Here is a 23,499-nt window from a genome sequence, read left to right on the forward strand (position 1 = left end):
GAAGACATTTGATTTGAAGCTATACTCGTTCAACAGCCTTTACAAAGCCTTAGGGCATCTCTCTCTATATCTTTATCTATCTGTGTGTAGGTGTATGTGTGTGTGTGTGTCCGTCCAAATGTGCGTATGTGTGTGTGTGTGTGTGTGTGTGTGTTGTTTCAGGCCTTCAGACCAGCAGAAAGGTCAGTGTTGAAATGCCAGCAGTCTTTTGTGTGTCTGTCTGGCTGATGTCTTCACAGCGTCTCGTTGTCTGTTTGTGTTTCTGTGCAAACGTGTGAAACCTCGTGTGATTGACATTTAGGAGCCTGTGAGGAGGACGTGTGGCAGATCCAGAGTCAGCTTCTGATCCAGAATCAGCTTCAGATCCAGTTTCAGATCCAGAGTCAGCTTCAGATAGAGAATCAGCTTCAGATCCAGAATCAGCGACAGAATTAGAGACAGAATTAAACAATAGTACTCTGGAGTAATGTGGTACTGTGGAGTATTGTAGTACTGTAGAGCTGTAGTACTATGGAATACTGTAGTGCTGTGGAGTACTGTGGTACTGTAGAGCTGTAGTACTGTGGAGTACTGTGGTACTGTGGAGTGCTGTGGTACTGTGGTACTGTAGAGCTGTAGTACTGTGGAGTACTGTAGTGCTGTGGAGTACTGTGGTACTGTAGAGCTGTAGTACTGTGGAGTACTGTGGTACTGTAGAGCTGTAGTACTGTGGAGTACTGTGGAGTACTGTAGTACTGTGGTACTGTAGAGCTGTAGTACTGTGGAGTACTGTAGTACCTCTAGAGCTGTAGAGCTTTAGCACTGTGGAGTACTGTAGTGAGGTGGAGTACTGTGGTACTCTAGAACTGTAGTACTGTGGAGTACTGTGGAGTAATGTACTACTGTGGTACTGTAGAGCTGCAGTACTGTGAAGTACTGTGGTACTGTGTAGTACTGTGATACTGTAGAGCTGCAGTACTGTGGAGCACTGTGGTACTGTAGAGCTGTAGTACTGTAGTACTGTGGAGTACTGTAGTACTGTAGAGCTGCAGTACTGTGGAGTACTGTAGTACTGTAGAGCTGCAGTACTGTGGAGTACTGTGGTACTGTGTAGTACTGTAGTACTGTAGAGCTGGAGTACTGTGGAGTACTGTAGTACTGTAGTACTGTAGTACTGTAGAGATGTAGTACTGTGGAGTACTGTAGTACTGTAGTACTGTAGTACTGTAGTACTGTAGAGATGTAGTACTGTAGTACTGTGGAGTACTGCGCCTGGAGGTGCTGAGGCTGTTAGTGATACCATCATGATGTTACCATGGCAACCAGATGATGCGCTTTGTAACCCTAACAGAAGGACTACCCCCCCCCCCCCACCACGTCAGACGCATATGACGTAGGAGTGTGTATAATAATAATAATAATCATAATAGTCATACTAAGGCCTTGAAGTCGCACAGAGGACTCCTCACTGATGCTTCAGTGAAGCCCTGTCCAGTGATGCTCCTGCAGGAGGTGCACAGTCCTCGGGTCTCCTCACTGCTCCTCTGCGCAGCTCCGCCTCGGACTCTGTTGATCTGACTCAGGAGCTGCGTCTTCTTAAAGCGACACGTCTGTGATGAAGAAGAGGAGCGGGCACAGAGGAGGAAGAGACCCGGAGGATGCAGAGGAAGAGACCGGGGAACAGCAGCATCCGCCTCCTGCCGCCTCCATCTTCTCCTGCGCCTCCCGGTTATGAAACAATCTGTAATCTGATGCTGGATGTCCGCAGAAAGACCTCCAGGACCCCCCCCTCTCCATCCTCCTCCACCCTCCTCTTCTCTCCATCCCCGGATCATACATGGACCGTCCGTGCGTCACGCTCCTTCCTGCTGCGTCTTTTCCTCCGCAGCCGCGTCGCCACCTCCTCTCCTCGTGTTCAGGTTGATATGAGCCCTGCTCCTCTCGGCTCCTCCTCACCGACTCCTGCTCCTCTCTGCGCCTCCTCACTGACTCCTCCTGCACTTCTCCTCTAAACGTGAGTAGACCGGCGGTTCTCCGGCCTTCTGCCGCGCGCCCCCTCCCCCCCTCAGTCCATGAACCCTGTCGGAAGATAACGCTGCGTCCCCCGCGGCACCGCATCAGCGTCACCTCCTTACATGGACCGTGCGTGAATCTGCGTGTCTCTGCCCCCCCTCCCGGCCCTGGCCGTGCGGCTGATGCGGTGTTGGTGCGCGCTCTCTGCTCCTCGGCTGCGGGGCGCACGGCGGCAGGATGGTGCGGATCGCCAGCGCGCTCGGGCTCGTGATGTTCAGCGTGGCGCTGCTCATCCTGTCGCTCATCAGCTACGTGTCCATCAAGAAGGACTTCCTGCTCAGCACCCCCCGCTACGGAGCCAACGGAGGACCCAGGATGTACATGTTCCACGCGGGGTTCCGGTGAGTGCAGACACACCCGCTGACATTTGACGTGGTGCCTCAGATCAGCTGCTCATATCTGCTTGTTTACATCCTCCTGTGCGTAAATGTGCTGACGTGGTAGAAGATGGCCCTGATTCAGACCTGCTGCTGCAGCACGACTCCTCTGACTGGTGCTTCTGGTCTATTTAGCTTCAGATGAAATGAAATCCTGGTTATGGATCTTCCCGTGTGTTGGTGTGTATCTGTGTTGAGAGGTGGAGGTTGGGTGCTGATGGGGAGGTGGATGCTGAGGCCCTGTGTGGTCGCACTGGGCTGAAGGCCTCTGAGCTGCGTGAGGCCTGGCAGCTCTCACTCTGAGCAGCTCTCCTCTCACAGACGGGTTAACACTCGGTGAGGCTGCATCCACCACATCCTACTTTCAAATCCCATCGCCATCACATCGGCTCCCTGCCCTCTGCACTTCACCAGACTTCACCAGCAGCTGAGACCAGGCAGTTTGATTCAGGTAGAAAACACCCGGGTTCACACTCAGCGTGAACTCGTGACCTTTGCACCATCGTGGCTTCTCGTTCGTGGTATTTTCTGTAGCTTCAGAGTAGACCATCTACTTCCTGTTTACGCCAGGTGACCAGTCTACGTGGATGGTCATGTGATGTGTTGTCAGCTGTGCTAGGCCACAGCCACACGACTACGTTTCAGTTTCAGCTCTGCTCCAGATGTTTGTGCCGTCTCTCCTCTGGAGTTGACGCCTCTGAACTCGTTTTAGTTTGAAAACTCTGGATCTGTGTTTTAGTCCCGACGAGCAGAAGCAGATGTTTGTAAATGTCGACGCAGACACAAGCGTTTGCTGATCGGGTTCTTTCTGGTCTCAGTCTTTGCTGACTCATCAGTCTCCGGTCACGTGACCCCGAGGAAAACATCAGCCTCAGCTCCTCATGTTCACACTGTGATAAGATTCACATAAAACTAGAAGTAGAAGCCAGAAACATTTATTTAACAGGAAAATGTGTGTTTGTTGTTTTATTACTTGCAGTAATGTAAGTTGAAGTATTTGTATGAGTTCAGGGGGGGGTCGTTCAGACTCGATGATTAAAACCCAATCAGCGTCTGCGATGACCTAACGACCCTCCGTCACACTTTGCTCTCATTGGTTCTTTGGCTGATTGTTTTCCTTCAAATGAGGAAACAGCTTCAAACTGGTCTAAACCATTTTCCAGTTTGGAATCAGCCTGAAGGGAAACATCTGTCTCTTAATCCCACAGATGTGAACTGGATCTGATCCCCGCCCCCCCCCCCCCCCCCCTCGCTCCTCTGTCACTTCAAGAATTTTAACTCTTATCTCCAGGAAATGATCAAAATACTTTAAAGTATTTAGCTTCTTCAGTAGAGGAAACAGAAGAACACCTGGAGGGAATCTCTACATATTTGGCTCAAACGCTCACTTGGACTCACAGAAGAACTGATTCGGATTCGGTGGTCAAAGGTCAAAGGTCAGGGTCTCTATGATCTTTCCAGTTCCAGAATGCGTTATTTTAAAAACGCCTTCAGAGAATCCTTTCAGATTTGGCACAAATTGTGTTTTTGCTTCTCGGTTGGTGCAGCCGGTGGACGTAGAGTGAGACTGTCCTTCATGGGGATGTATCATCAGACGTGGTACCATGTCACAAACATTGTCACCTTGACCTGTTGGTGGCGCTACACTGCTACAAATCCCTGTAGGCCACGAGTGTTTCATTGTCACAATCCCATGAAAGGCAGTAAGTATGTGAAATGCATCTTTCTCCTGCATGCCAGGTCGTCGCCGTGTATGTTTGTGATTCCATTTTGTCATTTTAAAGTAACAGAAGAGTTTACTTCTTGTTGTTAATTGTTTTTATTCCAACGCTGCAGCGAGAGGCCGCCTCGCAAACCAGACCTGAGGTGAATACAGAGCCCGACGCTCCACTGAGGACCACTCCCTCTTCATCTGCTCCTAATGCTTTTATTTCTCTTCAGCAGTTTGATCTCTATCGCTCATATTCATTTTATTTGTCAAACCGCTGCAGCTTCTGCTTCTTTCAGCTCAGATGAGAGTCGCAGCCGTTTCACTGTTTGTGTCGAGACACAAAGAGAAACTGAGCCTGAACTGTTCTGGGGGGGCGGGGGGGCGTTGGACCTTGAACAGCTCGACCATTTTCTACCATTATGATTTTTTAGTTTCCCCCAGATTTCATTTTGGAGGACTTTATCCAGTATTTTAAACCACAAAAAGTTTCTTCTGCTATTAAAGTTCCACTCCAGCCCCTAAAACAAATTAAACCTAAACCTCAGCCGTCCTCAATCATGTTGTGACTCCATCTTTGAATCTCACGTTTGCTTTTAACAGTTTGATCCCCCTGTAACACGCTCATACCTTCATACCAACGTGAAGCGTCTTTGTCCCAAACTGAGACATTCTGAGACAATAGGAGAAGCTTTCACTCCAAATTCTCCTTCTTCTGGTTCCTGGTCCAGCCCCCCCCCCCCTTCCCGAGTCACCATCTAAAAAGATGGTGGACGCTGCATCATCAGCAGAATGCGGCTGCTGGAGATCTGCCTTCAGATCCGGGTCAAACAGTATTTCTTCCTGGTTGTGAGTGTTTGTTCTGGCCGGCGCAGCAGAGGATCCCCGAGCAGGACAGAGTGAATGATGCAGGAGGATCTTCATCATTCAAACTTCTGACACTCCACTGTCCTGGAGCTGTAAACTCCTCCCCCCTGGGTTGCTCTGCCGGTTGAACCAAACTAACCAACGAATACTATTTGACCAGTTATTTCTGCTGAAGCTTTGACCTGAATCTTGACATTTTGATGTTCAGTCATAAAGACAAACTCGTCCTGGCCCTTTGTCTCTCAGACATGAAGCTGACGTCTATTTTTCTCATTTGACTCTCGATTCAGTTTCGGTCTGAAGAAGAAAGTTAGAAAAAGACCAGAAACCTTCAAAATGTCAAGATTTCTGCAGAACTGTTCCCAGATCAGTTTCTGAAGCGTGAACATGGTTCATCTCCTGGGTTGAAGCCGTCGAGGCCATATTTCTCATGTGCTTTTTTTAAATCAAAAATTTAAAAAGTGTTCATCTCAACAAGTACTAGAATGTTAGATTTCCTAAAAACACAGTATTTTACACACTGAAGTAAACAAAGCATCATCACATGTGAACAGCTGATCTACTTTCAAACGACTTGTTGAGATGAACTGAAAAAGCTGCAACGGTTAAACACTGAAGTGATTTTAAACTAAAGAATCTGTTAATTCTGCATTTACACTGAGCTCCTGGTGTAAATGAGCCTGAATCAGTTTTACCTGCAGCTTCCTACATGAACAGAACTTTGACTCTTTGCTGAACTGATCCTCAAACACTTCCACATAAAGTTTACATTTACATGCAAGAAACTCAAAGAAAACTGCGTTTGCATCCTGTTTGAACTTTCTGCTTGATGATGTGCAGTTCATTCTGTATTTTTGTACGAGAATTCAGTTGAACTGAAGTGATTCAGTCGTGTAAAACCGTCTAAAAAGCTAAAATTCCTCTCGAAACATTTGAAGTGGATGAAGTCGAGCTCGTCCGACATCAGGCGACCTTCCCTGACCCCTGACCTATGTGCCCGCCCCCCCCCCGTCTTCTGTGCAGCTCCCAGCTGGCGATGAAATATCTGGACCCAGCGTTCACTCCTCTGACCAACTCTCTGAGCGAGGACCTGCAGAACTCCTCCAGGTGGAGGTACAACAGCTCTGCTTTCATTCAGCAGAAGTAGGTGACACACACACACAGACTCACACACACACAGACACACACACACACACACACACTTACACACTCCAGGTTTTAAGTTTGATGAACTAAATCTGATCATAATCTTGGATTTACTTGAATTGTTCTTGTTTGTATGTGATGTATTGTAACATAACAACATGTAAAGTGAAGAAGAAGAAGAAGAAGCAAAGCAGCAGCAACACAAGAGAACAAATGTATTAACGTCAAATCATCCATTAATCTGTGCTGTAATAACATCTGATGAATATTAAGGATTAACTCCTCATCATTGTTTCTGATTTGATGGACAGAATGTAGAAGTGGTTTTGCTTCATCAGATGATTCCACTGTTTTTATCTAAACACTCATATTACGCTGGATTATTAAATATCCTCGGTCGTGTCCGGAGCAGCTCGTGTTATTTACGATAGACATTACGTCATTAACGCAAGAGAACTACACATCCCATAAACCAGTGAGAAGGAGCCATCGCAGTTACACCTTAGGATTGTGGGTAGTGTAGTACTTCTCATTGACAGTTTTTTTAAAGTCCATATCATTCACACTTGAGGCCTCTTCAGGAGAATATGACATCATTTCACCATCTCGTAACTTGTGGCAAGTCGACCATGGATGGTAAAAACATTATGGCTGATCACCCAGCTGAGCTACAGCAGCTCACGTTAAGCAGTCGATGATAAATAAACGTTGGTTCTGTTCTGCAGGACGGAGATCGCTCAGTACATCGACATCCCGCACAACTTCTCCCTGATCCGAAGCTCGGTGAGAACCGGTCAGCTGATGCATTACGACTACTCCAGCCACAAGTACGTCTTCTCCATCGGTGAGAACTTCCGCTCGCTCCTCCCCGAGGCCTCGCCCATCCTCAACAAACACTACAACGTCTGCGCGGTGGTCGGGAACAGCGGCATCCTCACGGGCTCGCGCTGCGGACCCCAGATCGAGAAGTTCGACTTTGTGTTCCGCTGCAACTTCGCCCCGACGGAGCTCTTCAAGAAGGACGTCGGGCGGCAGACCAACATGACCACGTTCAACCCCAGTATCCTGGAGAAATACTACAACAACTTACTGACCGTGCAGGACAGGAACAACTTCTTCCTGAGCCTGAAGAAGCTGGACAGCGCCATCCTGTGGATCCCGGCGTTCTTCTTCCACACGTCGGCCACAGTGACGAGGACGCTGGTGGACTTCTTCGTGGAGCATCGGGGTCAACTGAAGGTCCAACTGGCCTGGCCGGGGAACATCATGCAGTACATCAACAGGTAAGATGTCTTCACGTCCGCTGGAGACGCCGTCATCCTGCACGATGATGGATCTGGATTTTGTTTTGCTCCATGTGAGTCAGATCATCAGTCGTCTGACGATCACATGTTGCTCAGGACACGTCAGTCACTTCTTCTTCTTCTTCATAGAACGTGTCGTTGTGTGGTTATTCGGTATCGAGCTGTGTTCCATACGGCCAAGAGGAGATTTAGGCTCCAAAGCCGGATTATGAGGGAACAGCTCTTTAGTGAAAGGTGCCGAGCTGTGAGTGTGGAGAGGGACTTAGTGTCGTGGCAGCAGTCGTCCCTCGTACAGTAGCCTAATCTTCACCAATCCCATTAAATCTACCTGCTCCTGAAGCATTAGCACGTTTAAGCAGCTCAGACGTCTCTCAGCTCCTCCACGGCTCTTTTGTTGAGGCCGGTCTGAAGAGGAGCCCCAGTGAGAAGCTGCCGAGCCCGACGGCTCCATGAATCATCCTGATCACGTTATTAATGTTGAAGTCATCTCTGTGAGTCACAGCTCAGATGTATTGAAAGAAATGGACATAAATTGAAAAAGACTTAAAGGTTAAAACAGTTTTTCTTTACAAATTTAGTTTAAGAGATGTTTAGATTATGGTTTATTGTTAAAATGACTTATGCTATGATGACTCATGAGACGTTACCGAGAGTTGATTGGTTTCTTTTCTTGTCTTTTGTGCTTTTGATGTAGAATAAATAAATAAATTTAGTTATAAAACCCTGAATCATAAACACAGAAGGACCAACTCTTTTCTATTTACGACTGAATTCAGTTCTGTTGTTGCCACTTTAAAGTTCTTAAAAAATAAATTAAGCTTCTTTCACTTGTGTTTTAACAGCTACTGGAAAACCAAGCAGCTGTCGCCGAAGCGCCTGAGCACCGGCATCCTCATGTACACGCTGGCGTCGTCCATGTGTGACCAGATCCACCTGTACGGCTTCTGGCCCTTCGGCTGGGACCCCAACACGGGCAAGGAGCTGCCCTACCACTACTACGACAAGAAGGGCACCAAGTTCACCACCAAGTGGCAGGAGTCGCATCAGCTGCCGGCCGAGTTCAAGCTGCTCTACAAGATGCACACGGAGGGACTGCTGAAGCTCCGCCTCTCGCACTGCGTGTAGAGCTGAAGCTCCGCCTCTCCGACTGTGCTTAGAGCTGAAGCCCCGCCTCTCGCACTGTGCTTAGAGCTGAAGCTCCGCCTCTCGCACTGCGTGTAGAGCTGAAGCTCCGCCTCTCGCACAGTGCGTAGAGCTCAAGCTGAAGCTCAAGCTGAACTCTGCTCTGACGTTTCCACAGATCAGATGAATCAAAATGACAAAACGGACCAGGGCCTGATTCGTGTGCTGATCTCAGTTCGTGATCCTCGAGTTAACGTCCAGATGAACCGTTACAAACTGCAGCAGCTCGAGAGACGAGACGACTTTGTGTTTGACTCGAGGATCTGAAGTGGAACAGGACTAAAGATCGTTATCTGTCTGTGAGATGAACTCGTGGGAAAAGTCGTCTGAATATCACAAACTCAAACTACTCAATCCAGTTCCCTCTCTCTCTTCAATCTTCAGCTACGAGTTCCCGTAATGAAACCTCATTGGTCATTGGATCATCAAGCACCACGTCGGCCAATCAGATAGAAGCATTCGTTCCTGGAAGTGGGAGAGGGAACTAATGAGTAAAAATCTTGCCTCATATGATCATAAACAGTTTTGACATATAGTCTCATATCTCATATCTCACACTTCAGGTCTGTTAATAAGCTGGATCATGTGTCCTGATGTCACTCGATCACTGCTGCGTCTCCCAGTGTCTCTGCTGCGTCTCCTCGTGTCTCTGCTGCGTCTCCTCCTGTCTCCCCTGCATCTCCCAGTGTCTCTCCTGCGTCTCCCAGTGTCTCTGCTGCGTCTCCCAGTGTCTCCCCTGCGTCTCCCAGTGTCTCTCCTGCGTCTCCTCGTGTCTCTCCTGCGTCTCCCAGTGTCTCCCAGTGTCTCTCCTGCGTCTCCCCGTGTCTCTGCTGCGTCTCCTTGTGTCTCTGCTGCGTCTCCTCGTGTCTCTGCTGCGTCTCCCCGTGTCTCAGCTGCTTCTCCCAGTGTCTCTGCTGCGTCTCCCCGTGTCTCAGCTGCTTCTCCCAGTGTCTCTGCTGCGTCTCCCTGTGTCTCTCCTGCGTCTCCCAGTGTCTCTGCTGCGTCTCCCTGTGTCTCTCCTGCGTCTCCCAGTGTCTCTCCTGCGTCTCCCAGTGTCTCTCCTGCGTCTCCCAGTGTCTCTCCTGCAGAGCTTCTAGGGGACCTCGCTGCCGCTCGACTAAATGTCAGGACTCATGAGAAGCTTCTCCTCGTGCGGACGTAAGAACAAAAAACCTAATAATACAAATAGATTCATGCTTGAGGGCTTTTACTTTGAAGGAGACAAACTCCTCTGTCAGTTGTTACCTCGGCTCAGTGAGTTGTCTTCACACCTGAACAAATGGTCAGTTAGTTAGTTTGTCTCTTCGTGAAGATCACTGACGTCAACCAGCTGCTTGTGTCTTCAACTCTATGCACCAATCAGGACGAGCCCCTGCTTGTTGACCTCATGTCCTCGAGGACGTGTTTATAGTTTTGATTCCTTTTGTTTCTGTCTCAGATGAAGAAGGTTAGAAACCAGGTGATGGACGTTGTTAGAATTGTGTCTTTGTCCCTTGGTCGTGTGAAATCGTCACTTTGTCCAAACGTCTCCTTTCACACCCAGTTAATCTGCTGGTGTGCTGCTGGAGGGATTTTACACTGAAGAGGACGTGAAACAGATCTGTCGGTTCTGATGTTAGATTTCTGTCCCTCTGGATCCGGGGACTGGATCCAGTCCCAACCTGTTGTTCTGTCGTCTGTTAACGTCACGATGTTCGATTCCCTGAGGTTTGAACCCAGAGGCCGACTGAATGTTTCTGGTTCTGGAGAATTCACATCGTATCCTGAAAGGTCCGGAGTGCTTCACACTCTGTTGTCAGGGACTTTGGACTTATTATAATAATGGTTCAGTTATGACGGTTGTTAAGCGGGTCAGGGATCAGGTGTGTTGCTGTTAGTGGTGTGATTTAAGTGTTTTTCAATCATATCTAATGTAAATCATGATTTTTATCTTTGCTGCAGAGAATCGTGGATTATTTCTCTGACGTGCATCTGTTTCTATTTCTTAGTTTTTTCTTTAAGTTTCATTCCAACGTGAGATTCCTGTGACTTGAAACGTTTTCTGACTCGTGACAAAACGATTGTCGTCGGTTGAATTCCCGTGTGTGATGAGAACAATGGAATTTATGATCTGAGCACACGACAACACATTCAATGTTTCTGTAATATACCAAGTCAGTGAAACATCAGGTTTCTAAAGAATGTATTTGCTTTTTGAATGAAACTCAGATATTATATTAACGAGCCTGATTCCTTCCATATCAATAAGTCTTTAGATTTCACTTTACCAAGAGTAACATTCTACTAAAGCCAGATTTAGACGTCACACACAACATGACGTGGGATAACGAATAAGTTTCAATCATCCAATACTTGAAATATATCTACTCTGTATTTATTTCCTCATTTAGTTATTAAAATGAATGAAATCATAAATTTGACAAAGTGTCTTGTTTCAGTGAACTGATCATTTCTGAAAAACTGATTTTGAATGAGTTTTTAATATTTAAACCTTTTAACCCTTCGCTCCCTGTGACTCTTAAAGACAGAAGTGTAGATTATGATGTTTTGATTGTTTGTTAGCAGGATTAAAAACTACTCAACAGATTTACTCAACTCATGGGACAAACTTTTACACTTTCACCAAATGAGCCCAAATCAAAATCTCCTGAGGAGATGAATCTAAAGTCAGGACATGTTAGTGAAGTCAAAAGGACGAATGCATGTTTCCACAATAAAACACATTCAAACAAACACTCACACATTTTGTGAATTGTAAACTGATGATGATGTCAGGCAAGGAGGGGGTTTTTTTGGGGGGGGGGGTGATGAATTGTCCAGCATCAGAGGTCAGAGGTCATCAAGCATTTTCTTAGCCGCGGCTATGAAACCATAAGAGGAAGATGAGACACTGGTAGTTTGTGGATCAACGTTTTATATATTTTCAAAATCAAAATAACAGATTTGATTTTTGACAACATAAATCATAAACTTGATTTAACAAGAAATATTTCTTTTGATTTAGAATCAATTTTTTTACTTGTTTTTGCAGTTTTTTTCATGTGAGCTGTAGTGAAATATGATGTTTTAAATTGGCTTCTTCTCATTTGCACATACATGACCCCCCCCCCCCTCCCCCGGTCCCCAAACACGTGATCAATCCCGCTCCCCCGCAGATGAATGATGTCATTATTTCTGTGCCAATAGATCTGGAAATAATCAATAATAATTGTAATGATATTGATAATGTAAAGCAAAATAACTGGTGCGACACAAATGATGAACAAGGACTGAATAAATTAAATGAAAAAAATTAATCTTATCCATCTGTGGATTATATAAAAGAAATATTCAAATATTTTACTATCATAGAATATTTGATGTCAAGATACAAACATCTTTTTCTAAAGTGGGAATATGTGAAAGAAAAAGAACAACGAGAATATAGGTCAGCGTGTTTATGCAAACGACAGAGGTCAGATGGCGAGCGCTGGGGTCGGCTGACCTCTGACCTCTGACCCTTTGAGTCCTGCTGCCTCGTGTCGGCAGCTGCTCACAAAAGAAAACCTCCATGAGTCAACAGCTGGATTCAAAACCTTTGTGATTTAACAGATTGGCATTAAGTTTATCTGAATCAATCAATTTGTAAAACTTCATGCGTTTTAAAATCTAAAATTACACTTCTCCCTCATCACCCTCTTATTGTTTGTATCTTATATATTATAATATTAAAGTAAAACACAACTTTTAATGAACGAGGGACAATCACACTTTATTGATCTGAAAAGACACAATTAATAAATGAGAATTAAGGAGATTAATTAAAGATGAATGCAACAAGAAGCTTGAGAGGAGGGTTCAGGGTTCAGAGATAAAGAGAAACACGTTATTGATCGGTGCAGGAGGAAATCAGGTCAGTGCAGAAAGAACCTGAAGAAATATTCATGAACACAACTCGACAAAAACACGTGTAAAATAAATCTGTGCAATTTCCTTATAAAGAATTGTTGTAATTAATCCTTTAGTTCAGGTTTTGTAATAAAAAATACGAGTTAATTATGATGCAAACACATAATTAAAGTGATATGAAGATGTTAAGAAAAAAATAGAGGACATGTAATTAAACTCATTTATTTATTTAACAGAACTTTTGTCCAAAGATAATTTAAATAGTAAGTCATTGAAGCTGCAGATCAAAGAGAATCCTCAGTGACATCTACTTTTAATTTGAGACCAGTTCAACTAATTTACTCTTTTCTCCTCTTGGACCATGTGGAGATATGAAATATGCATGCCGCTCTTCCTCCTCCTCCTCCTCTTCCTCCTCCTCCTCCTCTTCGTATTCTCCACTTTGATCAGAAGTGTGAAGATTCAGTCTGCAGCCGTCGCCCGATGGTCGGCGCCGCTGCCGTCTTCAGGCCGAGAGGAAATCAATAAATCAAATGTTATGATTAAAAGAGCAACACACGGGAGGACATTAAATAATCATGGAGGGAGGAAGAGGAGGAGGAGGAAGAGGAAGAGGAAGAAGAAGAAGAAGAAGAAGAAGAAGAAGAAGAAGAAGAAAAACCCTGAACTCCTGAAGTTCAGGAAGGACCACCAGGATTATTATTATTATTATTTTTATTATTATTATGGGATTGATACATTCTTCCTTGTTTCTCTTGTTTGATTTATGAAAATAATTATGTAGCAGAAAATGAATGTGTTTATATTGAGTTTGTTGTTTATTTGGACTCATTTGACTTATTGTGTGTCACCGGGTTTAAACTGGTTGTTTGTGTTTGTGTTTGTCAGAATCTATTTGTGTTAATCTTCACTTCTGTTTGTCTTTCTTATCATTTTTTGGGGCTAAACTTAAAAAAAACCTGTGTTTGATATAATAATCTAAAACCAGGTGACCTCGTGTTGACCCGATTGTGTCCTCGCAGTCCACAGTTAAACACTAAATTATAGAAGTTATTACCAAAGCAATAGTATGTATTTAAAAGGACAAGTTAATAGTACAAAGTTAGTGCAGAGAAGAAAGGGTCCAGTTGATCTGCTCTGATTCTATTTTTATTTATTAAGTGAAGATATATTAAATGTTATTTCACAGCGATGATCTGAAGTTTGAGGAAAGTCAAAATCAAGAAAAGAGTAAAAGACAAAGTGCTTTAAACACACATTCTTTAAAGTGTAGGAAACTTTATATTGAAAAGGATTTAACAGTTAGATATATAACAAAAATTCAAGCTTTACTTTGAAATTATTATTATAAGTCTTTAAAACTGAGGATGTTTAAATAATGCAGCAGAAACAGACAGATAAGTGTTTAAGGTGGAAAAAACATTAAAATATATTTCCATCTTCCCATATTGAAACTTTGACTTTAGTCTAAATTATCGTCAAAGTTCTAATCAAGTGGATTTTAAAGCTCTTGTTGTTATTTTCATTTAATGTTTGATTTAAAATAATAGTTTTACATTTGTAGTAAAAAATGATTTTCTGTTTACATTCATGGGTTTTACTCTAAATGTCTGAAAATAGATTCAGATACGTTTTAAGAAATATTGTGTTTTCTCATTTACACATTTTCTCTTTACATTTTTATTTATTTCTTGTCATTTTACATTTCCAGCTGTTTTACTCTTTGTGCATGTTTTTACACACACACACACACACACACACACACACACACACACACACACACACACACACACACACAGTGTTGAGCAGTGTTAACTAAAAGCTGCTCTCAGATCACTGAGAGGAAACTGAGCTCACATGGAAATTCATCACTAATATTGATCTGAATTAACATGTGTGGCTTCTGCCTGTGGCCATGTTCTCTCTGATGTGTGTGTGTGTGTGTGTGTGTGTGTGTGTGTGTGTGTGTGTGTGTGTGTGTGTGTGTGTCTGTGTGTGTGTGTGTGTGTGTGTGTGTGCGTGTGTGTGATTGAAGTGGGTTTAATGAGTAGAGACGATGAGCCCGTTAATGATGTGAATTATAAAAAGTATCCCAATTAAAAGAGTATTATTTCATTATATTTTTATATAGGAGGCCTAAATATATATATTTATTTATTTATCAAATTATAAACCATAGACTCTGTTTTTACAAAGTTTAACTTCTTTGTTTTACTATTATAAACACTGGGAATAAGATAAAGGTTTATTTTTTATTTTATCATATATTTTATCATAATAATATTTTAACACTTTATACTTTCGATAATTACACAGCAAATTAAGGAGCTAGAAGTAAATCACTGAAGATGTAGATTCATTATTATAATATATATACACACACACACATTGAGTGGATATAATAATTAACTTTGTATTAAATATAAAAAAGTCCTTTAAAGTATCTGCATTAAATCAAAGTATTAAATCCTGATTTCATGTCTGTGCTTCTCCCTTCATATCGATCAGACATCTTCTTATGTATAAACATTTTAATCATTCACTCACTTTTCCATTATGGTACAAATTGTTTCTTCTAATCACTTTACTAAATAAGTTTATACAGTTTCTTTTTCTATGTTAATAAAGTTTCTCTGAGTTTCCTTTTATTCACAACTTGCACTTTGTCTCTGTGTCTGAAACAATACAAAGTTCAAATTAGAGTGAATTCTTTTTACCGAGATCACTGGAAATATGCACATATTTACTAGCTTCATATCAAAACTCTGGTATTAGTATAATTTACAGTCATGTAAATACCAAGTGTGGTACCAGTGTTTAACCTATTTTCATACAATCATTCAATAACATATGTTTATAAACATATAACATTATTATTATCAACATTTTAAATATTATTAACTGTTTTAAGTAGCCCCCACAGAATATGATAAATAACAGTTTTATATGCTTTATTGTTGAATCTACTGAATAACAGATGTGGACATTGAGCTGTTTTATCTTTATTTCACTTCTTCTTGTCTGTTCACATGTTTTCATTGTTTCTCGGTTTAATGTTTTTTCTTCAATTTGCTCTTTGTTGGTTCAGACAGAATCGGCTGCACAACATTTACAGAAACGTGGATTCAAGATCAAAGTTTTTACCAAAGAAGAAATTAAATAAATGTTTGATGTTTACAGATCCATCGTCCTGTATCTAAAGAACATGGCTGCTCTTTCGAATCAGCTTCTGTTTGCTTTATTTCTTTATTCTGTGTAGTTGTCGTAGCAGCTGATGCATTCAGAAAGTCACACGACCTCGGATGTAGTTTCATGTTTTAAAACTATTTAAAAAGTTGATCTTAGGAAGTTCCTGGTTCGACTGGCTGGTGTTCAGCGGCAGGACGCCGGCTCGTCCGCAGCCTGAAGGCCGGAGATGAAAGGCTGTTAAATGAGAGTTTATTTAGAGCTGGAAACTGGGTGATAATGGCGTGCGGTCACATTTGAATACAGCGGGTTGGCTCCGCACGCGGCCATTGTGTTCCCATTAAAAGCTGATTTCACGGCCAACAGAACCACAACAAAAGAGGCAGCAGGTCCAAAAAGTTTGAAAAGACTTGAGGAGAATAAAGGAGGAAGAGGAGGAAGAGGAGGAGGAGAATAGAAGAAAGAAGGAGAATGTTGGAAGTGTGCTCTTCTTGGAATTTCAGAAACTCAGACAAAGTTAAAACATTTGATCTCTTATAAATCTCAGAATCGTCTCCGTGTTGATATGAATCTATGTGTAACCTCTGTGTTTGAACCTATAACCACACATTATATGTATTTGTATTTAAATGTATCTGTAACTTGTAAATCTTTTCACCTTTGAGCCTATTAATAAAATTCAGATTTATATTAGACTTTAATTCTCTAGTAAATCAGTCTTTATCTCTGTAGATACGTCAATACATCTTTATTCTGTATTAAATATATACATGTAAGTTTATTAAGCAATTTTATTTATATATATACATATATATATATACACATTTAATACATGCTGTATAAAATACCTGCATTTTTCATTCTCCTAAAAGTCTCTATAACAGAATCTTATTCTCTACTTCCAGCAAAATTATCTATATGTTTACTAAACATTAATCTATTTATAAAATCTAAAATCTGCACATGTTGTTTGGACATTAATGTACAAGACTTATTTTTCTACGTATATTTTGAATATGCTATAATCTAATTTTCTCCAGGAACTATATCCCTTCAAATATCTCTGAATGATTTGAAAATATCTTCCAACGTCTTCTCTGCATATTCTTAAAATATAAAAATAATTAGGCCTAAAAGTCCAAATGTATTTTATGTCTACGAGAATAAAACTCATAACATCTCAGGCTAATCTGTTCAATTACATATAAGAATATTCAACGGCCTCCAAATTAGACTCTGCATCATTTCCACACATTTATATTTATATTTATATATCAGAATAAAATATATTTAGTATAATTTAGGCCTTTGTTTCATCTTTTTTAAATCTATTCTATATTTACGTTTCATCAGTTTTTCCTTCACATATCTTTATGAATTTATTTTCTCTCCACAAACTGAATTTCTTCAACATATTTGTGTTTATACAAATCTCTGTAAAGGTTTAAATATCTTCACGACTCCACATCATCTCATCATGGATCTATAAATCCCATAATATCTGTGCACACTGCTGAAGGTTAGTTATAATTCATATATCAGAAATGTTCCTGTATTTTCTCAGCTCGTCTACATGTCGTTTACACCAAACATGGCTGCCAGCAAAACACACCGAGCAGGACTCACCACATCTAACCACTGCAGGAGGAGGAGGAGGAGGAGGAGGAGGAAGAGGAAGAAGAGGAGTCTACAGCCGGACAGATGGAGCCCCATCCAAAAACTGCTGGGTCATTTAGAGAGAGAGAGAGAGAGAGAGAGGATGACACTGGTTAGAGTGGGAGAAAAGAGAGAGAGAGTCAGTGGGACAGATGCGAAGCAAAGCGGAGCAGTGTTTGTCACCAACGCTGTGGATTAGCATGTGGTCTCCAGCACAAAGCTGCAGATCAATAACTGCTGCTCAGTGCACAGCAGATGGTCCAGAGAGACAGACAGGCAGGGGGGGGGGGGGGGGACAGGGAGAGAGACAGGGAGGGAGACAGGCAGAGAGACAGGGAGGGAGACAGAGAGACAGGAAGAGAGACAGACAGGCAGAGGGGGAGACAGGGAGAGAGACAGGCAGGGAGACAGGCAGAGAGACAGAGAGACAGGAAGAGAGACAGACAGGCAGAGGGGGAGACAGGGAGAGAGGCAGAGAGAGAGAGACAGGGAGGGAGACAGGCAGAGAGACAGGGAGGGAGACAGGGAGAGAGAGAGGGAGAGAGACAGGCAGAGGGGGAGACAGGGAGAGAGACAGAGAGAGAGAGAGGGAGGGAGACAGGGAGAGAGACAGGCAGAGGGGGAGACAGGGAGAGAGAGAGAGACAGTGAGAGGCAGACAGGCAGTGAGAGAAACAGGGAGACAGACAGGGTCAATGTTGAAAAGGTAAATGTTTTCACTGGACTGTGTAAAACGTAAAAATGAAATTTAAATGATAATAAAAAACATCCACATGAAGATCAATAAGCAACTCAATTAATGAACATTGAACAAACAATAACAGCAAAACATAATTTGCTGAATATTTTACGATGCTGGTTTGAAATGATCAATTGCTTCAAAACATAGACTCAGATTTTAACTGATAGAAATAAATGTTTGTTTACAGCTTAACAAAGAGCAGGGTTTTTTATTATCATCTTTACAACGACAGGAAATAACAAATACTGCATCTTAAAATGAATATATAGTTCTTCATATGATAACCAAGCAGAGCTACTGAGAGCTGTGAACTGAAAACACACGGTAAATAAAAAACAAAGCCCGACATCATGACCCTGCACAGAGTGGAGATACAGAAGCTAATGATTATCTCACGTCTGCAAACAACACAAACTTTCACCCTCATGTTCACGACTGTAAACTCAAATCAACTCTGCACCCAAACACACCTCCAGGCTCTTTTATTCATCTCTGTAAATAAATATGATATCTCAACATCATGGTTGTGTTTAAAAAGAAGGAAACATGAAATGAAACATGTTTATAGTGATTGTTATTGGCTGGAGGGTGGAGCTGCTGCTGGGCACCGACCTACTGACCATGACCCTGATTCAGCCTGAAGCAGCTGAGAGGGAATGGACGAGTTTCTGTCTCTCCCTCTGGAGTCCCAGGTTCAAATCCCTGTCCTGCTACTGTATGTGATGGTCGGGTGGTTCTACGTTATCTTGATGACTCGTCCTGCCTCTTCTGCTGGTCGGGGTGAGGGGGACAAAGGTTGAGGGAGAGGAACTGAGCCGGTCTTCTGTGGTAAAGGTCATTGCCCCAAATTCTCATGAGGACAGACACGCCTCCTGCTGTGGAGATAGGTGGTCCCACCATCATCACTGGGTCTGTCCCAGCTTTGTAGTGGGACTGGTGTTAGGGTTAGTAGGGTAAGGGTTAGGGCCTAGAGGAGTTAGTGTCAGTGAGTCCTTATTGTCTTTATAATGAAGTTTATTAAAATTAGTGGAGTCTGTAACACACTTGATTCATCCACCGCTTAAAATAGTCCCAAACAAAGACACCAGTTCTCACCTGGTTTAGATTATATTAAATTACTGAGCCTTTTCTTTTACTAATAAAAATGTGTTTTAATATCCTGGATGTGTTTCCTTGCAGTAAATAGATGGTTAGATGTCAAAGTGAATTTGTGATGGCAGCTTGTGTGTCTGTGTGTGTGTCTGTGTGTGTGTCTGTGTGTGGATGTGAGTGTGAGTGTGTATTGATTCTTTCACAGCCTGTCAGTCTCAGCTCCTCAGCCGTCGACAGTTGACCTGTTCAAACAGCTTCCGTGACTTCGAGGGGAAAAGTTGTGGGAAAACGTTGAGGCCTCGATAGTGAGCTCGTGTTGCAAAGACTCATGGGAAATGTAGTTTTCTCAGAAACTCATTAATCGTTTCTGAAATATGGAAATGAGGAGGTGGAGCTTAAATTAATGCTGTGTAGGGATGTTAGTGTTTTGTTTACATCATCGTATTGACTCCTAACTCTGTCACTCCCCCCCCCCCCCCCCCCCTCTCCTCCTCCTCCTCCTCCTCGCCCTCCTCCTCCTCCTCCTCCCTCTGCAGCTGCTCATTCACAGAATCCCTCCCCCATCTGCTGGACATCCCCTGTCCTCCCACCTCCCCAACTCATCCCTCCTTCCCTCTTCCACCTTCTTCCGTCCAGACCATTGCCTCTGTATCACAATCCCATTTCTCTCTCTCTCCACCTCCTCATCCTCAACTCCCCTCTGGTATCCATCTCCTCCTCCACCATCTTCCTCCTCTTTATCTTCTTGTCCTTTTTCCTCAACTCTCCCTCAACCTCCTGCACCACCCGTTCATTCTCTCCATCACTTCTTCATTTCCTTCCTCTTCTCTCGACTCTGGAATCTCAGGTGGAACCAGAAAACTTTGGGGCCTCTCCACTCAGCTTCCAGCAGAAAGAAAGCTGAAACTTTGGAGAGAAGACAGAGGGACAGTGGGATAGAGGGATGGATGGAGGGACGGAGGGATGGATGGACAGAGGGATGGACAGACAGGTCCCTCAGTAGACCCCCTGCCTGTCTCTCTGACAGCTGATCAAAAGGAGAAAATGGGTCAGGCTTCTGTTCTTCAGTCCTTAATTACACAACAACCCTTTAAACAAAGCAACATCTGCCCGACTATACCCAGCCTGCTCCTCCTCCCCACCTCTTCCACCTTCTTCTTCCTCTCCTCTCTCCATCCATCTCCTCATCCTCCCTCTCATCTCTCGCTCACAAACACTTTATCACAGAGGTCCACAGTTTGACTCTTTGAAAGCAACTCAGACTTTTAATCAGAAATAAATACATGTTTTCTTGGGTTGAAGCTTTTCCACATTGTGGAACTAATGAAGGATTCTCTCATCTTATCTCATCTTAAATTATCTTATAATAGTAGAAAAATAGGTACAATTGAAACTTTGTGAAAATTCTTATGAAAACACAGCGAAACCAAATATAACTTCAAATTTTTTTTTTCAAACTTTTCTTTTGTTGCTGTTTTTATTAATCACATTTAAAGCAACCAGAGTTAAATAAATTCATTTACAATAAGCAAAGATATGAAAAGTAAACAAAAGTAAATGTTTTGGTTGTTAAAATCTCAAAATATCTTTAAAAATCATGTTAGTTTATTTAAACATGGAGCTTTTCGAGGGTCCAGACATTTGCCAATTTAACTTACATAGTAAAAGGGGAATTCCTGAAAAAAAAACCTCCTCAATAAAATACAGATATCTGAAAATTTGACTTAAGTAGAGTAACAAAGTAAATGCACTTCCTGGTAACTCATCATTGTGTGAAACACAATGTTGTTGGTGTCATCGACAGATTCTCAATTTCCTTGTGTCGGCAAAACAGAAAAAAACGTAAAAAATATAGAAACCGAACATTGGTCATGTTACGTTTGTTACAGAGCATGTTTAAGTACAACAGGTAATAATAATTATAATAATTTATTATAATTATAATAATATCCTTATTCGATATTTGGGGCTGAGATATTACTTTGAATGAAATATCCCTCAAGTTGTTGTCGGAGGGAGAAATAGTCTCTTTCACTTTAAACTCACGACCTTGACGTCACTGTTGTGGAATTATTATTAATCTCATACAGAGTAAGTGACTTGTTGTTTGTGCTGTTTTATGATGATGGATCAGTGAGTGAAAGGGAGACAGGGGGACAGAGGCAGACACAGTTATTTCACAGTCGTTTGTCCTTGGAAGTGTAATGAATTGTAAAGTGAACGGGCTACAGGCCATAATGCTCTTTCAGTGCAGCTCCCACGCTCATCACTCCGCCTGGAGCCTGTCGATAGCGTCCCAGCAGCCGACCCACATCTTTCAGCCTGCAGCCGCCACTCAGCGCTGAGAACTGCACGTCTGTCCCACCACCATACAAACTGTAGCAACAATATTAATAAGAATAACCAATAGTAATAACACATCTACAGCATAAAGTTAGATAAATTTAGCTGAGAGTGAGGCCAAATCATCCTGATCGCCCCCTGTTGGCAGGGTGCAGTATCGGTACTAAACTTCGCCTCCTCCATGTTAGCAGATCAAAGTAGATGTTGAATAAACTCTTAAATTTGGTTCCTGTCTTTTGACGTGTTCAGCTGATGTAAGTGTTTCGGATTAAGTTTGGTTTTATTGAGTTTAATTGACGCCATCAATACAAACATGGTGACTGACGGCTTTGACTGACTCACGATTGGTCGAGAGCCTGAATAGGTGGGACTCTGATACAGCGACTCCTCGTCACGATCACCACCATCAACTGAAACATCTTCGTACAGGGTGGAGCTTAGCTAATCTCGTAAATGTAACTCTCTGATCGTAATCATTTGTCTGATCGTCATAAATGTTGGTAGCTATCTTCAGGTCAAGGTTTGGGAAAAGGCCTCGCAAAGCATTTTCCTTCAGGCATATAGGGGGCGCCACAACCAAACCACGGGCTGTTTATAAAAGATGGACTGATTGAAGTGGCACTTTGCGACACAAAAGAAAATGATGAAGGGAAGTTCCAGTCGTCTGTCACTTCACTTCTGGTTTTATCACCGTCTTTATTGTGTCTTCCTTCCTGTCCACTTACTTTACTGCACCAGGCGGAGGCAGCAGGTGATGAAGGGCTGAGATGAGATCAAATTTTAATGATCCCTGTGGGCAAATAGCTTCTTAGCAGGAGCGACGGCGACAAGAAGCCGCCTCGTCCCTGGGTGTGACAGAGAAGCCACAGATTGAAGCAGCGTTCTGTCTCGATCACAGACTGGACGCTGCACGTCAGCAGGGTGTAAATATGCATCAATGACTCTGCACACACTCACTGCAGGAAGCTTCCAACCAGCCCGCCCCCTGCACACACACACAATCCATTCCACTTCCCTCAGACCTGAAATGTTTCCCCACGTCGCTTTGCTCGACCTGACGGGGACATTAGGGCACAATGGAAAATCCCTGTAGTGATTTTACAGCAAAATTACAAGGATATTAGTGATTCTTTTGAATTTAAGAGTGAATATCAGTATTGCTTTCTATCTTTCTTTCCTTTATTATTAAAAAATGCAGGTTCCTTTTCTCTTTTCCTGCTAATTAAATTGTAAATGTTATATTTATAAACTTATAATTTTGATAAATTAGGATTGAAGACCTCTTGTATTAAAGGTTCTAAGTGTCATAAATAAAATGATCCATGTAGAAGCTTTTAAATAATCTTCCACTGACAAAATAATTTTTCTCACAAACTCTTTTACAAACCTGATTTTGCCACCTGATATTTCTAATGTCCTGAATTTGATGCTCCCATTATAAACTATAAACAGCACCTTTCAAACCCTAGTTACAAGGTGCTTTACAAGTTGAAACAGGTAAACAAACTATAATATAACATATAAATATAAATATCTAAAGTTTAAATTACTGAAATTATCATAATACAACCAAATCAAAATGAGAGCAAATCGTGAAACAGAACAGACATACATTCACTATAAATCTTGATTATAATATAACATAAATATTATAGAATAATTTTACTGTAAATTACAGAAATATGAGGGTATAAAAATAGATATTGTATTTCATAAGTAAGTGATAAAGTGATTCTACTGATGTTAGAGAATCATGTTTCAAATCTCACTCGCATCAGCATCAGGGCTTCACCGCCGCGTCCATCACAGCCTCTGATTGGCTGATTCACCACATGGCCCCTCCCTCCAGGCCCCCTCCAGCCACTCTGATTGGCCGCACCCACCATCGCTCAGGCGGGTGCAGCCCCTCCGCCGGAGCCCGCTCCTCCGCCTCCTCCTCCCGCAGCAGGCTGCGTTG

General features: G+C 42.6%; 1 protein-coding gene across 1 annotated transcript; it reads left to right on the forward strand.

Moving 5' to 3' along the window:
• Positions 1-1,511: 1,511 nt before the first annotated feature.
• st8sia3 (ST8 alpha-N-acetyl-neuraminide alpha-2,8-sialyltransferase 3) lies at positions 1,512-11,082 on the forward strand. The gene is made up of 4 exons (XM_062412258.1): positions 1,512-2,393; positions 6,028-6,147; positions 6,876-7,433; positions 8,297-11,082. Exons 1-4 carry the CDS (start codon positions 2,230-2,232, stop codon positions 8,577-8,579), a joined length of 1,125 nt encoding a protein of 374 aa, XP_062268242.1. The 5' UTR covers positions 1,512-2,229; the 3' UTR covers positions 8,580-11,082.
• The last annotated feature ends 12,417 nt before the right edge of the window (positions 11,083-23,499 follow it).

The sequence above is a fragment of the Platichthys flesus genome, chromosome 19, assembly GCF_949316205.1.
Source record: "Platichthys flesus chromosome 19, fPlaFle2.1, whole genome shotgun sequence".
Lineage (NCBI taxonomy): Eukaryota > Metazoa > Chordata > Actinopteri > Pleuronectiformes > Pleuronectidae > Platichthys > Platichthys flesus.